This window comes from Gordionus sp. m RMFG-2023, chromosome 5, assembly GCF_954871325.1.
Source record: "Gordionus sp. m RMFG-2023 chromosome 5, tfGorSpeb1-WG-v2, whole genome shotgun sequence".
Lineage (NCBI taxonomy): Eukaryota > Metazoa > Nematomorpha > Gordioida > Chordodea > Parachordodidae > Gordionus > Gordionus sp. m RMFG-2023.
The window spans coordinates 20,542,715-20,566,672 of NC_088779.1; the positions used below are offsets into that span (position 1 = coordinate 20,542,715).

The 23,958-nt window shown below is 25.9% G+C and overlaps 2 protein-coding genes across 4 annotated transcripts; one reads left to right on the forward strand and one right to left on the reverse strand.

Moving 5' to 3' along the window:
* The first annotated feature begins 422 nt into the window (after positions 1–422).
* Positions 423–20,463, forward strand: LOC135930561 (gephyrin-like). 3 transcript variants are annotated; one of them, XM_065467381.1, is made up of 8 exons: positions 423–491; positions 532–613; positions 655–868; positions 910–1,512; positions 9,430–9,705; positions 14,886–15,083; positions 16,945–17,286; positions 20,126–20,463. In XM_065467381.1, exons 1-8 carry the CDS (start codon positions 470–472, stop codon positions 20,369–20,371), a joined length of 1,983 nt encoding a protein of 660 aa, XP_065323453.1. In that variant the 5' UTR covers positions 423–469; the 3' UTR covers positions 20,372–20,463. The 3 variants fall into 3 exon arrangements, with proteins under 3 accessions (XP_065323453.1, XP_065323455.1, XP_065323454.1); XM_065467382.1 differs by having other exon boundaries at positions 434–491; positions 726–868; XM_065467383.1 differs by lacking the exon at positions 14,886–15,083.
* A 110-nt stretch (positions 20,464–20,573) lies between these two features.
* Positions 20,574–21,656, reverse strand: LOC135930237 (carbonic anhydrase 1-like). The gene is made up of 4 exons (XM_065467019.1): positions 21,243–21,656; positions 20,978–21,134; positions 20,877–20,932; positions 20,574–20,819 (listed from the first exon to the last, which is right to left on the reverse strand). Exons 1-4 carry the CDS (start codon positions 21,654–21,656, stop codon positions 20,574–20,576), a joined length of 873 nt encoding a protein of 290 aa, XP_065323091.1.
* Positions 21,657–23,958: the final 2,302 nt, after the last annotated feature.

A 23,958-nucleotide genomic window follows, 5' to 3' on the forward strand; every position in this document is an offset into this window, starting at 1 on the left:
CCTTTATTTAGAATATATGTAAATAATATATTGCTAATAATAACACAAAATTGGCATATATAAACAAAAAATTATATATCATCTTATAATCTGCAAAAAATTAAATAAGTGCTAACGCTTCGCAATTAACCGGTTTTGAATGTATATAAAATGCTTCGATTTAAACTACTAATAAAATATATAACAAATTTCTCAAAAAATAAATTTGCCAATTCTTGCACAAACAAAAATTTGTCTCTATTTCTTGTCCATTTATGTGTCCCCCTTTAATTTTTTTAGAGTAAAATGGCCCGGTCAAAAATTTTATGACTAGAACACTGAATAACTATCCTATAATGCTCTATTACAGATTGCTCTCAAATGCAAGTTATCATATAAGACAGTAGATTGACAAGTGTTTTATTATTTCTTTTTATAGTGGATAGCATATTTATTTATAAACCAGCTGTTTTTAAAATCTAAATATGAAATGAAAATATTGATCTTAATAAGTATTTTAAATACAATTCTTATTTCTAATTTTGTTTAAAGCAAGCGATAGATGTTTTTCCAAACAAAAGGAAGATATTGTAGGCCCGTTACTCAAGGAGAAATTATCTACAAAATTCTCAAAGTTTTTTTTATAATTAATTAAATAAAATTATAGATATTTAGTGCTATTATTAATTTAGATGTATGTCCAGATGATTATTATACCATACAAAATATATTGTGTACAAATTCAGATTTAAATGATGGTTGTAATATGATTATCACATCTGGAGGAACAGGATTTACACCACGAGATGTAACTTCAGAGGCAACTAAACAAATTCTTCATAAAGAGGCACCTGGCCTAACATTATTAATGATGATGAAATCCATAAATGTAAAAAAGATTTGTATTAATAAATTTTTTATAAAATATAGATAACCCCATATGCTTCTCTATCTCGTGCATGTTGTGGTATCAGATATAGTACTTTGATTATTAATTTGCCAGGAAGTTGTAAAGGTGCTCTTGAAAATTTAGACAATGTTTTACCAATTTTAGACCATGCAATTAATTTGATTAGCAATATTCAAAAAGACAAACATTTTGATAGCCAAAATATCAAAATATTTAATATTATAACGAAGGATTCTGTAAATAACCTAGTGATACCAAAATTAGAATCTGATATAAATTGTCTTCGAAAGTCCAAATATCCATTATTATCAGAAGAGAGAGCTCTATCTATAATTTTAAATGAAACACTTATATTAGGTGCTAGTCGAAATATCAATATTTTACTATGCCATGCAAATGATACCCATTTGTTTAATTATAATACATTATATTCAAAATTAAATATACCTTCATATTTGACCTCTTTAAAAGATGGCTATGCGATTAGTTGTAATCAATCTAAAAAATATACAAACTATAATGTTATTTACAAAGAAGAAGATATTAGCTCAGCGGGCAAATATTATGCCTTGAAATTATCAACTGGATCTATAGTTCCATCATGGGCATATTGTGTTACTCAGGTATTTTCCCCCCATAAATTATGTTGTTTATATTTTTAAACATTATTGTTAAAAATAAATCAGAGACCTGTAGAGCCAAATTCAGGTGACTTTTTTATCCCATTCATTTCTAAGCCTCATTTTTTTTAAAAAATTTTTATGGCCAGGACTGCTAAAATTATTTTATGGCTTTATTTTAAATAGTTTCAAATAATTGATAAACCATTTGTTAATTTATTTGGGGCACATCTGATGAAACTATATGATATATCAGCAAGGTTACAAAAATGGACCTTATGTTTAGCCGGATATGATTTTAATAAAAACTATAGAAAGGGAAAAGATCAGACTATTTGATGGCTTATCTAGATTAATTAATGAAGATGTCATTTGTTTTTTTAATTTGGGAACTGTTAATAATGATCAAAATATCAGTGATTTGGATATAATTAAAAGAACTAGATTGGTAGACACCAAGCTCATTAAAGTTAAAGAATTATTAGCAAGTCCAGTTTTAAAATAAATGAATTGATAAAGGTGGTAATTATTCAGAAGTTAAGAAATATAAAACACGTGTAAATATTTTAAACATAAAATATGATTTTGTGTTTAAAGGAAGTCAAATTATTATTCTGCAAGAACTAAGAAAATATATGCTTAATGAGTTACAAGAAGGGCATATTGGTGTATTCAGGACGATAGATATGATGAAAAGTTATTTTTGGTGGCCAGGAGTTATTAAAGACATAAGGAAATAGTACTTGGGTATAATATTTGTATGACTATGTACCTACATTACTAAGAGTTAAACAAAATCAATGGGTGCAGCCAAATAAACCCTGGTATTAAATTTACATGGATTTTTATGGACCTATTAAAAAATTTTACTGGTTGATAATTATTGATGGCTATTCTCGATGGCTGGAGATTATCAAGGTTAAAAACATTAACACCCTATAATTGTATTAAATTAAAAAAATTTCTATATTCGGTTATCCAGAAGAGTTGGTATCAGATATAGACCAACTTTTAGGTCTTATGAATTAAATTTTTTTTTACAAAGAAAGGGTATTGTACATAATACTCCTGCTTATCACCCCACCTCTAATGGGATGGTGGAGATGGCTGTTTGATTTATAGAATATAGGGTTAGGATGAGCTCATGTTAGCAGATGTTTTTTTAAATTATCGCAATGTTACTCATTCGGTAACGAATTTTCCACCTGCAACTATATTGTTGAATAAAAAATTGAGATGGAAATGGTTTTAAAAAAATGACTGTGATGTGGAACCTAATTGTAAAAGAATTAAATATAAAGAATTAGTCATAGGTAACTATGTCATCGTGAAAGTGGGTACAAATTAATATTGGCATGAGGAGATTGTCATTGGGAGGATCAGTAATGTAATGTCATGTGAGAAATCACGATAGATCGTAAAGTTGTTAAAGCGCACATCAATTAAATTAGAGATCGTTGATAAACTTGTTTATATTAGTTTCAATTATTAACGAGTATAATATATGTTTATACATACATACTTATAATTATGATGCATCTTGATATAGCCTACTCGCTCAACCTTAGATGTGGCGGTAAATGTTCTATTATGTTTTTAATGGTATAGCCATTATTATTACTAGGGGTGTACCGATACCACTTTTTGGAGGCCGATCCGATATTCTCGATATTAAATTGATATCGGCCGATTACCGATCCTATATCATATATAATTCTGTATTCTGTAAAGATACCAATGGTTTTAATTTTTAATATACTTTTTTTTAATATAACATCTATAATTTATCATAATGATCAGTTATAGATTATATTCAAATTCAATTCTAAAAGTTTATAAAATATTTTTATTGTTAAATCAACATTTATCTATAAACATAATAAGTAATAAACAAATATATATGGAATTTGAAATAAATATTTAACATTAATATATCAAAGATTTCTTTTTAGAAATACCAAATTTCCAATTTACCAGAAGTCAGCCTGCAGCGATGGTAACTGTCAATATCACCAACTTCACTAAAAACAGATTCTGAAGAGATCATTGCACACTTTTATGAACAGAATGTGCAAAAAAAATAACAATATGGCAGAAAGTTTATTAATTAATTATTTCTTATTATTAAAAAAATATACATAAAAATAGATTTCTATTTTATTTATAAAAAAGAAATAAATGATTTTAGATATAACTTTTTTTAAAAAATTTATAACATTTTATCTTTGTTAAAGACGACATTTTATATGGGATAGGGATCGGAAAATTTTGATATTGGTCGATAACCGGTATTTTAAAATAAATGAAATATCGGCCTATCCAATCCGATAAAAAATATCGGTAAATTATTACCAAACAATTCAGCTATATTCGATTGAAGCTGTGTTGTCTTTCTTCTTCCGACTTTGTTGTTTTATTATATAATTAGATAAAGGGTGGTTGTAATATTCAGGGAAAGTTTTCCGCTTGAAACGATAAACTGAACGGATAAATTTTGATCATGGGCAATTGTCTTTGCATTGGGCTGATCATCAGTTGGTTTTCTCTGCTATATTTTAGCCAATTCCATTTTTTCATTCATTCAATTACCATTTTTTTCCTCAAACGAATTAGATTAAAATTTGGTTGCTCTTGAATATTCGAATATTGACATCGGTTTGTAATGTCAGTTAGACATCTAAGGGAATTTGATGGGATAGGTTAATAACTTTGGCATCTATTCGTTATTTCAGATAACACCCCGAGAGAATATGAAGTTTCAATAGACCCTAACCCTAAAATCGAATATTATATTAACAAACATGAAACTGGAGATAGATTCAAAATACTAGCGATAGTAAAATTTAAAAATTATAAAAAATAGAAATAGTTTTTAATCGGAAAAAAAAATTATTCATAGTTAATAATTAGAATTGTCGCAAATTTAATTATTAGAGGTTTTAATTTAAGTTGAAAAAATTACCGAAAGTTTTTAAAAATAATAATGCTTTTCTTAACACTTACTTTCGAGTTTTTAAAAGTTTTTTAAAAAAGGATGTTTTTCTCAACAAGTTTTTACAATAATTACGGAAAGTTATATAAATCAGTGTTGTGATGATTTAATGAAACATGTTGAGTATTAAATTAAAACCCATCCTTATAAAAATATTCTGTTTGCAAAAATAATTAAAATAACATAAGGAGGAATAAAAGAATTTTCAATAATGCTTTGGCTATATTTTAATTATTTTTGCTAAAATTTTTTTATATGGATGGGTTTTAATTTAATCGTCAATATGCTTCATTAAATCATCACAACACTGTATATAAGAATGTTTTTTCACATTATGGAAATGTGTTACAACAAAATATTATTACTGTATTACATGTGGGAAGAGGATAAGATTAATATAATTGATAATGTCAATTTAATATAATTACAATAATACATTTATATTATACGTGGGAAGGGGAAGGGATTAATATAATTGATAATGTCGATTCAATTGTTGTGATGATTTAATGAAACATGATGACGATTAAATTAAAACCCATCCGGATAAAAATATTTTGTTTTTAAAAATAATTAAAATAGCATTTAATTTTAAAAACTTGAAAGAAAATGTTGAGAAAAACTTTATTATCTTTAAAATCTTCCGGTAATTATTTAAATTAAAACTTGTAATAATTCTTATTTAAATTTGCTATAATTTTAATTTTAAATTTATAATATTTTTTTTTAAATTTATAATTTATATCCAATTAAAAACTATTTCTATTTTTTTAAAATGTCAAATTTTACTATCGCTGGTATTTTGAATCATAATATTTGATTATTTTAGTAAACAGCATCGGGCCTAATTTTTCAAGCCCGGCCCGAAATTTTTTAAAAATATTGCCCGGTGTGGCCCGAATCCGAAATTTTTTTAAAAACCGGCCAGGCCCGAACCTGAAATTATTTTAAAAAATTACCAACCCTGCCCGGCCCGATTTTATTTGAATATAGAAAAAATTCAATATAAAATTGATAAATCTAAATATATTTAAAAAAAATACCAAAGTCCGACCCGAACCGGCCAGAATTTTTTTTTAAATATTAGGCCCGAACCCGAGTTTTGTTTTAAAAAATTGAGCCGAGCCCGTTCGGGCCGGGTACGAGCAGGGCCTACTTTTGCAGATCTCTAGATTATTTACTAACTTTATATACATAATTTTAGAAATAGATTTTATTTATTTTGGTGTCTCGAATTGATCATTAAAAAAAATCTAAACAAATAAGAATGAACTAAAAACCATAAATTTGAATTTCCATTCATGTTTATTAACAAATTATTCTAACTTCATATCCTGATTTACAATCTTTAGATAACTAAAATAAAATTAAAATATTGGAATAATACTTTAAATTTAAAAAAATTTATTGTAAAAATCTTAAGAAAATTTTTTTTATAGATTTTTTTAAAATTCTCATTTTCCCACTTAAACTTGTGTACAAAATAAAACAAAAAACTATTCGAACCTTTTGACATTTTGAAATTTTTATAACCTTGAAGTTAGTCTTCATTAAAGTTTTACAACTTTTATTATTATTTCTACAATAATTATGGAAAGTTATTTAACTATAAAAGAATGTTTTTTCACATTATGGAAATGCGTTACAACAGATCATTTTATTACTGTATATTGTATTCTATTATATTTAATCAACATTAATTACAATAATCCCCTTCCCACATTTAATATAATGTATTATTGTATTTGAAGTATTTTTTTGAAGTAATTCTTGAAGTATATTCTTTTATTCTATTTTTTCATGTAATTGGTTTCGTCCATATTCTTTTCGGATATCGATCTTGACATGTTGTAGTTTCTAACTTTTGTGTAATACTTCCTTCAGCTTCTTGACTTGTACCGTTTTCCTCAATCTCATTTAGGTTCATTTCATCGTAATTGTTTACTACGTCCTCTTTGTTTTCAGCTCTCTCTTCTACTTCGTACTCTTCGATTAATATATTTTCGGTTCATTTCTTTAATTATTCAGTATGACATATAATCGTGTTATCCTTTATACTTACTTCATATCGTAGTAATCCCAGCATACATTTATTAATGACTTTTTCCCATTTTTTTTCTTTATTATTGTAAATGCGCGACCACACTTTTTCATTTATCTCGAATTTTTGACTTTAATATTTTAATTTCTCTTTTTTGTTCCCCCGTTCAAATATTTGGTCCAACCAACCTCTAGGTTTAATTTTTAGTAGTATTTCGGCGGAACTTTGTTTATTTTCTGCCCCTGGTGTATTTTGATAATTGAGAGAAAAATAGCTAAACTGGTGTCTAAATCCCTCGTTTCTTTTATTCTTGCCTGTTTAAAGTTCAAACTAAACGTTCAGCCATGTCATTAGTCTAAGGATGGTATGGACCCGTTTTTTTGCAAAAATTATTGAATTTTATTGATTTATATTTTTAAAATCCCCGCAAATTCGTAATCTTTTATCTTTCTTTTGAACAATTACTATGGGTGATGTATAAAGTGAACGATTAATTTTTTCTATTAAATTTTTAGCAATCTGTCTAAATCTTCTTCAACCTTTTATTTTAATGCATATGGTACGGGACGTGATTTATAGAAATTTGGTTTCTCGTTTTTCATATATATTTGTACCTTAAAATCTTTCAAACAGCCCAATTCTTTGGTAATATTTTAATGTTATTTATTTCTATGGCCCTTCCAGCTATTTTAGTTATCCTTGGAAATTTAGTTATCCAGTGTTTCATTTAGATTTTTGTAATTATTGGAGGTAGTTTTAATGTTCTTTTATATTGTACTTTCACTATAGTTTGACCTAGTAGTGGTACCTGATAGCTTTTAAGTTTTAGCACACAATTTGTTAATCCAGGACGATTAAGTTTATTTTTTCAATCAATTTCGTTTACTATGCTTACCTCAGCTCCAGTATCTAATTCCATTCAGGTATCGCTGTTGTTTATTTTGATATCCACCCGAAATTCTGGATTATACTTATTTGTTGTATTATTAATAAATTCTCTATTTTATTTTCTACAGACTCGAGCAATGTGCCTGATTTTGTTGCATTTATAACAAGTGGCATTCTTGAAAGGACAATTTTCCCTTTTATGGTTTCCGCGCAGGAGTGGCAGGGATTTTGTTTTTGTAGCTCGTATTATAAATATTATATTGATTATCATTATCATTATTAACTTTTTAAATTATATTTATATTATCATGTTCATCTTCAACTGATCAATTTTAGTTTCATCAATAATCTTTTTGTATTAATTTTGTGTTTATTATAGTTTTTTTCTAAGTAGCTATTTGAATAACCTTATTTATACCTAAATCATCCTCGGATAATAATTTTGTAATATTTTAGGATTTTTTAGTCTAAATATGAATTTATCTCTTAAAGTAGTATTGAAATATTACATCGTCTATATTTTTCCTCATTTTTTTGATAATATTGATAAAATTATATTTCTCTAATTATATTAGGTTTGGGATGAAAAAATTGATTAAAATATTATGTATTTCTAACACCTCTTTGTTTCCCATACTATCAGGTGCACAAAAATTTATTAGTATGTAAGTATCACATCCTATTGTTAACAACAGTGATTTTTCTTGTGATGATGTTAAACTTGGTTGTATGTTTTAAAATTTTTTAAATAAGTCGTACCAATCTTTGCAACACCGGTTTGAAACCATTAGACTTTTTATCGACTGCGCCATTCTTGAAATAATTCTTGAAGATTAATATCCATCCCCTTCCCACATGTAATATAATGCTTTATGTATTATTATATTTAATTAACATTAACAATTACATTAATCCCATTCACTATCCACATATAATGTATGTATTATAATATTCTTATTTGAATATATATTAATTACAATAATCGTAATCCTCTTTCCATTAGAGTAATTTGCATTCTCTCCAATAGAATGTAATATTTTATTTTCTTTTTATTTTTTAAAATTTTATTCAATACATTTATGTTAATATTACTTATTTATCTTTTGTACATTGTTGGCTATAAGTTAACATGTTAGTTAATTTATATATTAACTTTATTTTTGTTAAATAATAATATATACTAAATTGATTAAATATATAATATATATCAAAAATACTATTGAAAAACCACTTTTTGAATTATCACGCTTTCTTTTTATACAATTTAATTTTGATTATTTGTTTTACCAAATAAATCTTTTTTACGTTTAATTCTTATATTATCATTATAGTCTGAGCTAATCCCTAATTAACTTACAACATGACGGAATGTTAAATGATCCATCATGTGATTTTTCAATAATTTTTTTTAGTGTATTTAAATTTATTTAGAAAAAATTATTTCAACTTGTACTGATTTTTATTTTTTAGGCTTGGCTGGATTAAATAATTTTAATATTAGGATTGGGTACCCAGAACTAGTCTGAAGCAAAACTTTGCATATATATTTTTTTTTTGCTGAGCTTGGCGCTACTCAAATTTTTTATTTGTTTTTAAGCCAGGTCCAATAATTATATTTAATTCCCTATTGTTATCTTAAGGTCAGGCCAGAAATTCTTAACTGATAAATATAAATTTTGAACACATTTTTATAAAGATAAGATAGAATAAAAATCACTAATTGCTTTGCTAAAAGCATTATTTTTTAATTTTAAGCCTGTAGCCTGTCTTGACTCGATTTTTTTTTTAAATTTAAGCTTGGTGTGATTACTTTAAAAAAAACGGGTTTCAGGCCAACTTGCAAAGCTCGAGTCTATGGATCTGATATAAATATATCTAATAGATAATATATAAGATAATTTAATTTTTTTTACTAAAGTTTTTGAACAAAAATAAAATTATGTAGTTTTTGAATATTTTTTTTTAAAATATTTTATATACCCTAAAAAATTTTTTCAAGATTGAGAATACAAAATTAATTGAATGCACAGCACAAGGCAAAGAAATGACTCTAACTTTATTAAATGATCTATCACCTAATCAAGACATACGTCAAATCGGTTCAGATATAAGTATAGGAGATAAACTTATAGAACAAGGTGACAAATTAACGCCTCAGATGAGGGGCCTTTTATGCTCCGTTGGAATCACTGAGGTAACCGCTTACGATAAACCTAAAGTAGCTATCATTTCAACTGGCGACGAAGTTGTTGAGCCCAATACTCTTGAAATTATGGTATAAGTAATAAATTTATGCAATATTTTTAAACAAGAATACAAACGATTAAATGCCCCTAATATAATTGGCCCCGTAGTAACGTATATGTTTCGTAGAATACAAATAAATAATAAGGCATGATTAAATCAGGTAATTGCGGTATGGTGGTCAAAAATTATAACGTCTACTGTTTGGCCACACTTCTATTGTTGGCTTCTGGTTCGGTTCATTTCGAAATTATTCATAGTCAAATAATATATCGTGATGAATCGAATTTAAAAATAAATAACGATAGTGGATATGATAATTAATATATTATTGTTAAAATCAAAAGAGACATATAATTGATAAGCTGAAAGCATAAAATTGATAAACTCATTAATTCCTTATTCAATTAACTATAAATTAAGGAGAATAATTAAATCAAAAGTAAATTATTTTAAAAAGTTTTAATTTATACTAAGTAGTCTTGAACTAGTTCTAAAATTTTATAATTTCGCTACTTGCTATACAGTGTTTTGTAGATTTGATGAAAAATATTTTCATATTTTATAATTTGTTTGCAATGAATTACTTAAATTGTAAAAATTGTTACAATAACATATTCACTGTAAAAATGTTTCCGGAAATTTTAATTATTAGGTTTGTTTTAGGCTCTTGAATATTTAAATTTAATCCTTGCATGAAATAAAAGCAATTTCTTTTATCCAGCTTCACAATATATTTCATAATAATCTTTGCTTAGTTGAGTATTATTTGAAGTTTGTGAAATATCATTTAGACTTTTGTTTATATATTTAAAATGATACTTAATAAATTTTGAAATGATACATTTTTGAGTTTCAAAATGATACTTTATTAGATAAATTACTATATATCTGTTTTTCTTATAAAATAAATACTGTTTCAAAACTAAAATGATAAATTCGAGATTTTTTTTTAAATAACCTTCTTTTCTCAATTAATTTGTATAATTTTGTTTCAATTGTTTTTTCCTTAATTTTAAATAAGATGTTAGGCGGTGTCCTGTTTGAACAACGACACTCAATTTTGGTTTGTTCAAAGTGTTTGGTGGCATTGTTATTTTTGGATTTTTCCCCCCTTTTATGCTAGCTCGATTTTTACAAACGGCTAATTTAATATTTTAACCAGGAAATTACGCAAGCTTCGAGATTTCATTAATAGATGTCTAAACCATTCTGCTAACTATGGCAAAATCTCTAGGTTTGCATAATATTTTTGATTGGGTTAGCCTTTTTTAAAAATCGAGCAGTTATAACACTACATTTTAGGTTGTTAAGTCGAAGCTATAGCCGTCTAAACAGCTTGCTATTTTAGTTTTTTAGCAATAAGGCAAAGGACCGACCTTTGTGCCTAAAATATCAAAAAATTTGATTCTCACACTTTTCAAACTATAGGAAAAAAATAAGCCATTTTAAATACGAAATTTAATGGCCAAAATCATTTTTTCCATTCTTCAAAAATTTTGAAAGTTTTATATTTTTGACTTTGTTATAAAAATTTATAAATAATTTTTTAATGTCTGATGATATTATTTTATCTAATTTAATCCGATCGTCTCACTCTCAAATATCATTGATTCTAATATTGATACATCTCCATATTCAGATGTTATAATGTCTGTACATTATATTTCTATTATTTAATAATAATTATTGAATAATAGCTAGATCAAGCTGATGCTAATAAAGAAAATATGATTCCAATACAAAGCAAAAAAAGAAATTATATTGCTAATCCAAAAAATAAAAAGCTTAAATATATTGAGGATGAAAGAATAAAAATATTTCAAGGTACGTATATATTAAATAAATAATTATATAATTATTTAACAGATATATTGAATAAAAAAAAAGAAGAAGCCCCTATGGATGTTCATCATTTAATGGGGTTTTTTGCCTCATTTTTGAATGAGTTGAATGATATGACGCAAGAAGATATTTATAATTTTAAAATAAAATTTTTAGAAATTTTATCACCATTTAAATAATTTTTTTAAATGTATTATAAATTTTACGCATATTTTATAGTATTATATATGGTATTTATATTTTAAATTAATAATAAAAATATATATTATAGTATGAATTGTTATTTTGTATATTTTAAATGAGTTCTTTAACATATTCCACCTTTAAATTAGTTTAATTTTCTATAAAATTTTGTTATATTTTTTACAAAAAGATCTATAAGTCATATAATTTTCTATATGAAATTTTGTTTTATTTATTTACAAGAAAATTAAGGCCATTTATTAATTATAAAGATTCATGGGTATTTTTCAAATTTATCTACCAAATAAGTGTTGTTAAACGGCTCGATTTGAGCCGATTTTTAAAAACGGCTAGCTCAATATTGTATCCAGAAAAATATTACGCAATCCTGAAGAACTTGGTACATTTATTCACGAAATCTCGAGGCTTAGGTATTATTTTTCTTGCCAAACAACACTACCAAATAATATTACAATTATTTATATATCATAACATTATGTAAAAGACAATTTGCCATTATAATTTGAATTGTATAATTATGTTAGACTCAGGAAATTTATATAAATGTCTAAATTTGGCGCTAAATCGACGGACACTCTAGCAAAAGATAATTTATTATTATAATTAAATATTTGGTCATCTAAATTATTTTTTAAGATATCATTAAAAAATTCAATAATGCATTTTGAATAATTTAATGGAAAATTTGGACTTGAAAGGTTTTTAAAGCTTTCGAATTTTTAAAAAAATATTTTAGCCAGCCTAAATAAAAACTTTTTTAAAATAAAAAATAAAAAAAGAAATTTGAGTTTTTTTTAAAATAACTTTTGTTTTTAAATTATTTATGTCATTGAATTTTGCACCAAATATTTTTTTATTTAGGCTATGTCCAAATATTCGCAAACTTTTGAAATTTTATAAAAAAATTTTGCTTTTTTCTAATATAAAAATTAAAACATGTCCAAAATGTAATTCTTATCAAAAGTTTAACATGATTTCATTAAAATTTTAAAAGTTTCGAAAGTTTTAAAACAATTTAATTTTAAAAAAAATATGTTGGAATTATATATATCTTATTTTACTTATTTTTTAATAAGGCTGTTGTCCTTAATATATTGAAAAAAACCTCAAAATTTATTAATTTTCGCAAATTAATAAAATTATGAATCATGTCCGAACTCTCCCAATATTTTTTTTAAAGTTTTATAAATTAAAATAAAGAAAAACAACAAAACGAGAACAAAATACGTAAAATAACAATGCCACCACTTTAATATTACTTACTAGTTTTTTTTATAAAAATTACTCAATTTCATAAATTTTAAGCAATTTATTAAAATTTATTTCTATTATTTTAAAAATAAATTTTTGTAAAGGTGAAATATGATTTTTAGAGCACTATTTTATTTTTCATTAGAAATAACTTAGGTTTCTTCAAAATTAATAAATTTATTTATATTTTTAGGACACAGCCTAAGCTGTTAATTTAAATATATTTTATAAATCTTTATAATAACAGTTCATTTGAAACAGAAGGAAAAGGTATAAGATAAAAGATGTTTAATTTTATGTAGGGGTCATATTTTATTTATAAAGAGCGCGAAAAGAATTATTCTCCGAATAATTAATCTATCCTTTTTATCATAACCTTATTATTTTCATGTATAACGCCTCGAAGCATAAATGCCTCTGCCTTGGAGCCAGGGTTGTCAGATCAAAATCTTCATATTGCAGTTAAATTTAAAATTGCAACAAAAATAATTTCCCCGCAAAGTGCCTACCTTTGGCCGGGTCAATGAAAATCTCATTTTGGAATCTATAATTTTAACTATCTCATATAAATAAATACCTTGATCTGAAATATGACAAAATTTTATAAAATATATTTTTTATAGAAAAACAAAAGATCTTTATTTTCCAACTGTTTCTCAAAATTTTTATTTATAAATTAAAAATTGATAAACTGCTGAAAATTTTAATGCTGTAGAAATTTTAAATTGCGGGAGATATCCAATTGTTGGAGTTTTGTGGGAGGGAGATCTATGCATGTTGACTAAAAATTGCGGTAGTTTCCGCTGATGGAGAGGGAGACTGAACAACTCTACTTAGAGCCCTTGTATTAACTAACAGCTCCTATTAATCAACGCTACCTAATTTTAAAATGATAATTTTAGGACCTGACCACAACAAATTTTGGAATAAATGTAATTTCCCTTTTTCAAGCATTTATAAATTCAGGAATATTTTTATTCGGTGTCTTTTTTGTCAGAATATATTTTCTAATATCATTGTCCGGGTATTTTTTTTAAAATATTTATATCCCGGATTCGACATGATGAACTGGATTTATTTTTCTAAAACTTTTAAGCTTAAACTCTTAATTATCCTCGCACTAAAATTTTTTCCACTTTTATATTTGCATTTCCTTTTAATTAATAAATTAGGATTTTATATATAGTGAAAATAAGAACTATAATTGCTAACAATGACTAAATTTTACCGTTTTATAATTTTTTAATATACAATGATATAAAATTATTCATCTATTTGCTACTCAATTCAAAAACAAATATGGATTCTATTCTGTTTTTGCCTACTTTAAATAAGGCCTAAGTTAAGGCTAACTCCAATTTTATAAAATATTTTTTGGGTCTTCGATTTTTTCATATATTTGTCTTTACTTTTTTTAAAATAAACTATATTTGATAGAAGATGAGCTTCAATTATTATAACTTGTTAACATTGAATTTAAGTATTTTTCGTTTCATTTTAAAATGTGCCTTTGGTTATATTCTCATTATATAATCCAATTTTTTTTATAAAGTTTTCCCGGGCCCGGCCCGAATCTGAATTTTTTTAAAAAAATTTTGCCGGCCCGACTCAGCCCGAATTTATTTAAATATAAAAATTAATTTTTATAATTACTCAAAATAAACGATATATGTCGTCTACTTTCTATAAATAAAATCACATATTTTTATTATACATAAAAAATTAAACATAAAATGGATAAATATAGATATTTTTATAAAATTTCTAAGGCCCGACCCGACCTGGCCAGAATTTTCTTAAAAAATATTAAGCCCGGACTGGCTCGAAGCCTATTCGGGCCAGTCCGGGTAAGGGCCTGGCCTACTTTTGCAGCTCTACTATCCACATATATATTTATTCTTCAACACTTAGCCAGGACAAGTTAGGGATAGTAACCGTGTTATGCTAGCCTCCTTATTATCGAAATATAATTTTGAATTCGTCGATTTGGGTATAACGAAAGATGACCTAGACATAATTACCCAAACGTTTAAAGAAGCTTGTAGTCAGGCTGATGTTATCATCACTTCTGGAGGCGTATCCATGGGGGATAAAGATTATGTTAAACAAGTTTATTATTAAAAATAATAATGTTTTATGGAGTTCATTTCATATAATTTTTATATTTATGAACAATAAACAATGTGATCCATGTTTAATTATATCGCTATCTTTATTATTACCATCTATTCAGGAAATAATGAACATCAGAATTAGGGCTGAGCCGATCCGCTTTTTGTGGCCAATACAGACTGAAACCAATCCTATTCCCGATTTTTACATGATTTATAATGTTTATATATATTTTTTTCCTTATAATTTTCATGGTCAATTAGGAAGTAATACAATTTTTCTATAAATCTTAAAAATAGCTTGATTATAGTATTCATTTGAATCTCAAATTTTATAGAATGATAAATGAACAATATATTATAATGGATCGGTATTGATTATTATGGTAGCCCTAATTAGAATTACGATCCAATTTAGATATTTATAAGACTTATATTATATGATATATTAAGAATAAAAACGGAAGCACTCCATATTTTTACTTAATTAAAAATAAGCGAACTAATTTGAATTTTACAGATATTTTTGTTAAAATCACAAATGATTTTGCAAAATAATTTTGATTTTCTCGAATTTCAGTTCAGGAATTTTTGCTGTTAAAGCATTTTATTTACAAATTGTAATCAAATAAGTTGTTGTGGTTTATTAATCGATGCTCTGTTAATCTAAGCTCTTAAGTCTAGGTCACGGTGGGGGGGGGGTAAAATATCGAAATATCATGTCAACATGGATATCAAATAAAAGCTAATAAAAAGGATGATACTCACTTAATATCACATACATAATACTCTGTCATAATGGTACTTGTTAGAGTGGGTTATGTCAATATGGGTATCAGATGAAAGCTAATACAAAGATCAATTGATTACATTGATGCGCATCACTTTATGTCTTCAGTGGGATTGGAGGGGGGGGGTGCATAATAAAATATCTTCAATTTAATAAAAATATTAAATTATTATATTAGTCATCTCTCTAGGGTCGGTTGAGTGGGGGAGGGGGATTCTACTAATATTATGTCGGGTATCAAATGAATCTAATGAGGAAATTAATTTATTCTCATCACTATATCTTTGAAGTAGGTAAAGGAGGGGGGGGGGGTAAAGTGTATAATACCTCAACAAGAGTATTAAATAAAAACTAATAAAAAGATCTTATTATATTGATGACTCATCTTTTCAGAATGGGTTGAGGTTAAAAATATACTAGCATAATATCAGAGACCTGCATAGATACAATTTGCCCGGCCCGGCTCGGATTTTATTTCAAAACTATTTAGACCTGGCCCGGCTTTTTATAAAAAAAAATTTCAGGCCCGGCCTAGATTTTTTCAAAATATATTATATTTTCTCTGCATATGTATCGGCATGGGTATCAAATGAAAGCTAATAAGAAGATCGATTTATTACAATATGTTTTAGAAGAAGTTATAAATATAATATTATTATTTAGCCAAAACCATATTTACATATAAAAAGATTACTTTTTAGTAACTAATCATTTTTGAAGAAATCACCAAGGCAACAAGTTGGAAGGGAGGGGGATTATGACGTAATATCGTAATTGAAATTAGAGAGTGCAGTAATCCATAAGGATCAGAAGGGGCCAATATTTTTTTTAAATTATAATCTTTTCTCAATAGCTCTGAGAATTTCTGAATGTTTCATAAGCGATTCATTTTTTAATCTGAGCGTTTCAGTTTTATAGCTGTGCACTTAAGCTTTTTATCTGAACATTAAAAATTAATTTTAAGCATTCATTATTTTTTCTTTTTTTTCCTGAACATTTCAGTTTTAATTCTAAGCGATTAAATAGGATCCCATTTTGTAACATCATAATTTTTTAATTTTTATTCTAGGTTATAAATTACCTGGGAGGTACCATTCACTTCGGGCGAGTGAATCTTAAGCCAGGAATGCCTACAGTTTTTGCTACCCTACCTTCTCAATTCCCGACCAAGAAATATTTTAAAGAAAATAATTATGAAAATGATAACAAAAGCTCTAGCAATAATAATGATTTTGAAAATCGAAATGGGAACAATTATGAAAGCGCTGGAAACACTAAAAAATTAATCTTTTCACTTCCGGGAAACCCCGTTTCAACATTCGTCATGTTTCACATTTTCGTGCTTCCGACTCTGCATAAAATGGCCGGGGACAAGAATTTTAGGAAATGTTTACCTACGTTTAAGGCCAAAGTAAGTTTAAAATATAGATAAATAAAATAAATATTTTCTCTTTATTTATTTGCAAAAAGACTGATTTTTACATTATTTACTAGACTTTGTACTTTAATTTATATAAACATTATATTTTTACCTCGAAAAGAGTATTATTTCAAATATAAAAAGTATCTCAAACTTAAAGTAAAGTATTTTATCAGAAGATAGTAATGACATGTGGTGAAAAGACCGGTTGACTTTTTAAGTAACTGGTTGACCTACATCGAGGGAAAGGCGAGAAAATAAAATGGCAGCACGTTATAAATAGAAATATTAATAAAAAAATGTAAAGTTTTAAATATATTAAATATTGATTGATTGCAATTTGCAAGTATTACGCGTTTTTCATAAAAATTAGTTAAATAAGAAAATAAATGTAATTATGAATTATAACGGTTAATTCCTAATAACATGCCTGAAATGTAATTAAAAATATAATTATTAATTTCTTTTTTTAAGTGGAATTAATTACAGTTACTAATTGCAAAAAAGAAATTTTAATTATTGAAATTAATTACATATTTAATTAATGTCCAACCTTATTCGAAAATGATACTTCAACATTAATATACATCAGAGACCTGCAGAGGTACCATTTGCACGGCCCGGCCTGGATATTTTTTAAAAAAATTTTTTACGGCCCGGCCCGGCCCGGATTTAAAAATTTCAGGCCCGGCTCGGAATTTTTTAAAATTATATTCGACCTGGTATATACAAAAATTCACCTATGAGGTATTTTACCATATTTTTCAGCGAGTATTATCGCTTATTATTTAAAAAATGCATGTAAAAAGCTAATATTTTGAGAATATTATATTGAATTTATAAAAATTATAAAACTGTTATTTATAAAAATGGATATTTTGAGCATATACTATATTTTATATTGCATTTATAAAAATAAAACTAATATTCATAAAAATGGTAATAATATTTGTCATATACTATATTTTATATTACATTTAAAAAAATAAAACTAATATTTAATTTATAAAAATGGAAAATATTTTGAGAATATAATATATTGTATTTAATTTATAAAATAAAAATAAATCGCTATTTAAAAAAATGCATGTATAATAAATAGTATTTTGAAAATATAATCTAATTGCACAATATTAATATAATTTATTTTATAATATAAATTTTAACAAAAGAAGATAATTGTATTATATAATATTGTAAAAAAAAATAATGAAAAATGTTGGATTAAAAACTTTCATGACTCAAGGTAAATATAATAAATGCAATAAATATTTGACAGTTTGCAAAGTAAAAAACCAGCATGATTGACGAAACCCTATATTCAAGAAAGATATTAAAAATTCACAAATTATCATAAAGAAAGAGAAGCATATCTACCTTTTCAGGTTGAAGATTACTTCTTCTTTCTTCAAGAATTCTCCCAGTAGTGGAAAAATTCCGCTCACAGCTCTCACTTAAAGCAGGAATTGCCAATTTTGCTAAAATTGGAAATTCGCTTTGATGAGCCGTCCACCACTCTAACAAATTATCCACCTTAAATGTTTTATCTATTATTTATGTAATTATAATATTCATCATCGGGTATTGACATATTACCAGAATTACCATCGCCCCATTTGTCATAAAACGATTCAGTTTGTTTAACAACAGTCGTAATTTGACTGGTCGATGGTATTTCATTTACTTCCTGAGCCTCTTGTAATTTAATATAATCTTTTATATAGTTTTCCGTCATTTTGCGATCTGTCCCTGACTACATACGTAATTGCTTGAATTTGGGACAGAGAAAAAGAGAAATAAAATGATACTTGTGTAAAACAAATTTTTCAATTAAAAATGCTTTATATTAAGTAAAATCAATTACAAATTTTAAGAAGTGATAATCCTTTATTTGATTGTTTTGGTAAAATATATTCTAAAAATTTAGATATGAATTATAAAAAAATATATTAATAATACTTGAATATTGGGGCTTATTTAAGATATTCCTTTATTTGATTGTTTTGGTAAAATATGTTGTAAAAATTTAGATATGAATTATAAAAAAATATATTAATACTTTGAATAAATTTGCAGGAAATTAATAATTAGATCGATCTGTGGGTTGTTAGGTAGTGTTAACCATCACCCAATATTATATTAATCATAACTATAATATAATATAATCTTATAACCATTAACTCATAATGTAAAAATTTTTATTAAAAATATTAAGGCCCTGCCCGGCCCGGGTTTAACAATCTTAAGCCCGGCCCGGATATATTTTAAAAAAATTTTTTTAGGCCCGGCCCGGATATGTTTAAAAAAAAATTTTTTAGGCCCGGGTATATTTAAAAAAATTAAAATACGCCTGCAGGTCTCTGATGTACATTAAATAATTTATAAAATTAAAAATTAATATCGTATTCAAGTTTTTTTTTACCATCGCTATTTCTAAAAAAAATTTATGCATCCGAATTTAACTTGGGTAAAAGAAATACATTTAATTTTTAAAAATATATCACCAAACTCACCTCCCAGAAAAATTAAGATACATTTAATTATTAAGAACGATATGCTTAATCTAATCATTTGAATATATAAATATTTACGAAGAATTTTTATTCATCCAATGTCATTGGAGGTTTTTAGGACCTAATTTTTAATAGATATTCATTTTAAATAATTTTCTAGACGTCTTGAAAATTGTTTTAATAAACTTTTTATTTTATCTATAATCTTTCCACATTTAGTAAATATTATTGCATTACTGTTGTTTATTATGCGCAGAACTCATTAAATTCATATGACGACAATATATATCTATTCTTTTTTAAAAATATAATTATAGCTAGGAGAAAATCTTGCTTTAGATACACGGCCAGAATACAAACGAGGTTATATTGTCAACGCAGCAAGTTTTATGTGCCATTTTGATTCAAACTTACCTATAGTTAAAAGTACTGGATCAAATCAAATGAGTTCAAATTTAAAAAGTTTTTACGGAGCGAATTGTCTCATCACATGTCCTATGAAATCGGAAGAAAGGCAACTTTTATACGAAAATGAAATTGTCGAAATTATTTATATTGGATAATTTCATTTATACAACTTCCTTACACAAAATTTGGTGCTAATTTTTTTTATTTATAGAAAATAACAATTATTGTTAAATGCAAAATTATAATATGGTGGTTAATAAAAAAATTTATATTTATATTATAGAAACTACAATTTGATACTAATAACTATAATTTACATTTTATAAATTAAGATGGTCATAAGATCGATAAAAAAAATTAAGGGCTTGATTTGACTTCTGGAGTATAGGCATACAAATACACCGGTCTATTGTTGAGATCTTGTGGCTCTCTGACATTGCCAAACATCTGGAGCATCTTTTTGCTGTCTTTGGGTGACGAGTAAATTCCTCTTAAAGTATTCAGTTGTTTAGCAGATAGATACATTTTTTTCGTAGGTATGGTCCAGGCAACATTTTCGGTGCACGGGGGAACTGGGATAGAACCTTTGTATCTGTAGAAATTCTATTTTTAAAATAATTTTAAATATCTTTCCTAAATAAATTTATTAAAATAACTTACGTTTAAGTCTGGCATCAGTTTGCCAAGATTGATTGATGGTACAATTGTGCTTTCACCTATAATAATTTAAAATAAAGAAATTATTTTCGAATATAATATACCTTGAAAACGAACTTTATTCACCATTTTTATAATATTCTCAAGCTCATCATTATGACTCATGACGTCCCATAAAATAGAAACTATAGCAAGACCAGTGGGATCGGCTAGAGCTTCTTTTTTGGATTTGTGCTCTCCTTTGACAAATACCAACTTCATCTTTATAAATATATTAATTTATATAAAATCATAATTTTTCAAAATAAAAATATATATGTTAAAAACAAATAAATGGTAAATAAAATTAAAAAAAAATAATTATTATACTTCTAAGGCAGAGGCCTTTCCGTCAATGAGATGTTCAGAACCTTTCTTGTTGGTTTTTCCCCAGTTGAAAGTCATCTTAGTTAATTTGTAGGCACTTGGTAGACCTCCTCCTTTTATGGTAGGTGTTTCTTCCTTATGCTTAACATCCATGACGAGAAGTGCTCCAGTATTAATTAAAGTAGCATTGATGATAAGAGGTTTTGTGTTTACCAACAGTGGTTTTTGATTAGTCATCTTCATAACACTTTTGGTATTAATGTCAATGGGAGATTGCCTTTTTCCGCCACAATAAAAAGTGAATGTTTTCGCCCACGTTTTAGGTCCATTTAGCTCACTGTAGTCCCACCTAAGCACGGGAGAGGGGCCACAGTGCGATATTGCTACAAGTGAAAGACAGATTAAAGCAAATATCATATTTAAAAGTTTAATTTTATACTTAGAAAAAAATTAAATTAATATTTAAATTATTACAAAATTAAAAATAAATTTTAAATTATGAAAAACTATGGCTTAATGATAATCTTATATACCCTTGATTACAAAGTTACCCACATTGAATAAAAGTTTTTCTATTAATAATTTGATGATTGTTATCAAATAAATATTTACAAATTTTAATACAATATATAATAAAATGTGCGACTTGGTGTCCCCCTCATTTTCCATTACACTTAAAAACAAATTTTTTCAACTATAATTTAATTTTATTGTATTCTTAATATGTATATAGCAACATTTGGCTTTTATGTGATTGATAAACACGAAATTAAATCCATTATGTGTGCCTAAAAACTTTTTGTCCATTAAATTACAAAGATAAAATATAAATATAATAAAAAGTCTTATTCTTGATTTGTTAACATTCAGTTGAGATAATAAAGTTATAAAAATTATACATATGTGTTATCTTGCCACTGTGATCTTAGCATGTGCACTGTACTCACTTTAAATATAAATGTATAAAAACATTAATAAATACTATTTGATTTAATAGAGTAGGGTAGACACTTTTTTTCTATCGCATATGTTATGATAAAGATGTATATGCCAATTCCAACGATATATTTATCAAGCACATAATGTACTTCTAGTTTATTTGTGAATTGTAATTCTCATAAAATGTATTCGTCCCTCTCCAGTCCAAATTTTTTAAAATATATTTATCGACTTGAAAAATTATTTTATTACTAATCTAAAATATTTTTTAACTATAAGAATGGACTTATTTAAAAAAAAGGATAGATATTGAAAATATCTATAATTAAATAGTCCATATTTAATTAGTAATACAATACTTATCGCAAGGTTATAAAAAGCCTACCTTTTCAAAATAAACATATACAAGATACATCCTAATAATTTTAAACCAGGTTTTTTTCACGAGAGATTGTTTTTATTACACGGAAAACCTCCCTGACCGAGTTTATTTTTTAAATATTAAGCCTAACTTTAAACAAAACATGTTTCTTTCAATGTTTTTTTTGTTCCACAAACACATGCTAATTTTTTTTTAAAGAATATCACATGTAAATTTTTATAGTGTCCACACGGCAATAACTAAAAAGAGTTTTTTTATATTAAAATTCACATTTATACGTATAATTGCGTTTTGGAAATTATTATTGTTGGTTTGAAAAAAAGTTAACAGAATATATACATAGATCAAAAGTATAAAGTCTGAGGTTGTTTGATAAAAAAATCACACGTGGACATGCTCACTAAAATATTAATCTTCAATTATTTATCAGAAATTTTTTTTTGATATTCAATTTTCGATAGTAACATCAAATCATCGAATAGTTTAGAAATTATTAATATTTTGTTTTTATCATAGGATAAGAAAATTTATAAAAAAAATAAATATTTGACCCTATCTTTTATCATAATCCTTATGAAATCATTTTAAATGATTAAAATTTTATTTTTAAACCTTTGAGTTTTACAAAATCAGTCCCGTGCGTAAAGTAATTTTTAATTAAGAAGACACCGAAGAGAGGAGGGGAGAGGGATATAATTATTTTGTTGAAAAATTGTAGATTTTGTTCTGCCTATTATACTCAAATTACTTGTATTGAATACTCTTAGGAAGGCGTATAGGAAATTTATACAGGGAAGGGAGGGGGGTATAATTATTTTAATATTGAAATAATTTTATTTGGAATTAAAATGATTAATCAATAAATTTTATTATAAACCATCATATTAAAAATGACAATTTCGAATACAAATAATAAAATATTGAAAAATATGTAAGTATTATAAGCTAGAACCAGTATTCAAATCAAATCAAAGTAAAATATAAAATTAAATATAAAGGTTGTGAACCGAAAATATTAACCGGGTTCGGTTCAAGGTAAAAAAAATTGGGTTCGGTTCATGGGAATATTTTTGTACCCGGGTTTAGTTCCGTGTTCAGCTCGGTTTAGGAATATTTGAGTGATCATATATTTCTACCCTATAACTAACGATTTCTAAAACAACCGTTTTATAAATCAATTATATTTTGCTATCTTTTGTATTTTGCTATCTTTTGTATTTTGCTATCTTTTGTATTTCTAATTGGATGATATCATAAATAACTTGTTCAATTCTTTGCGAATTTACTATTTTAGTAATACAAGTTCTAAGATACAAAAATATGTACGTAGTTAAATTTATTTTCAAATGGTATTTATTATCTTGAAATTCAAAATTAAATAAATCAAAATTTTAAAAC

Coding starts and splice junctions, on each gene's coding strand:
- LOC135930561 (XM_065467381.1), top strand. CDS start 470: ATGAAAATATTGATCTTAATAA. Junction 1,513..9,429: donor GGGCATATTGTGTTACTCAG/GTATTTTCCCCC, acceptor AATTTTTTCAAG/ATTGAGAATACAAAATTAAT. Junction 17,287..20,125: donor TACCTACGTTTAAGGCCAAA/GTAAGTTTAAAA, acceptor ATATAATTATAG/CTAGGAGAAAATCTTGCTTT.
- LOC135930237 (XM_065467019.1), bottom strand. CDS start 21,656: ATGATATTTGCTTTAATCTGTCTTTCACTTGTAGCAATATCGCACTGT. Junction 21,135..21,242: donor GAAAGGCCTCTGCCTTAGAA/GTATAATAATTA, acceptor ATATTTATAAAG/ATGAAGTTGGTATTTGTCAA. Junction 20,933..20,977: donor GAATAAAGTTCGTTTTCAAG/GTATATTATATT, acceptor AAATTATTATAG/GTGAAAGCACAATTGTACCA.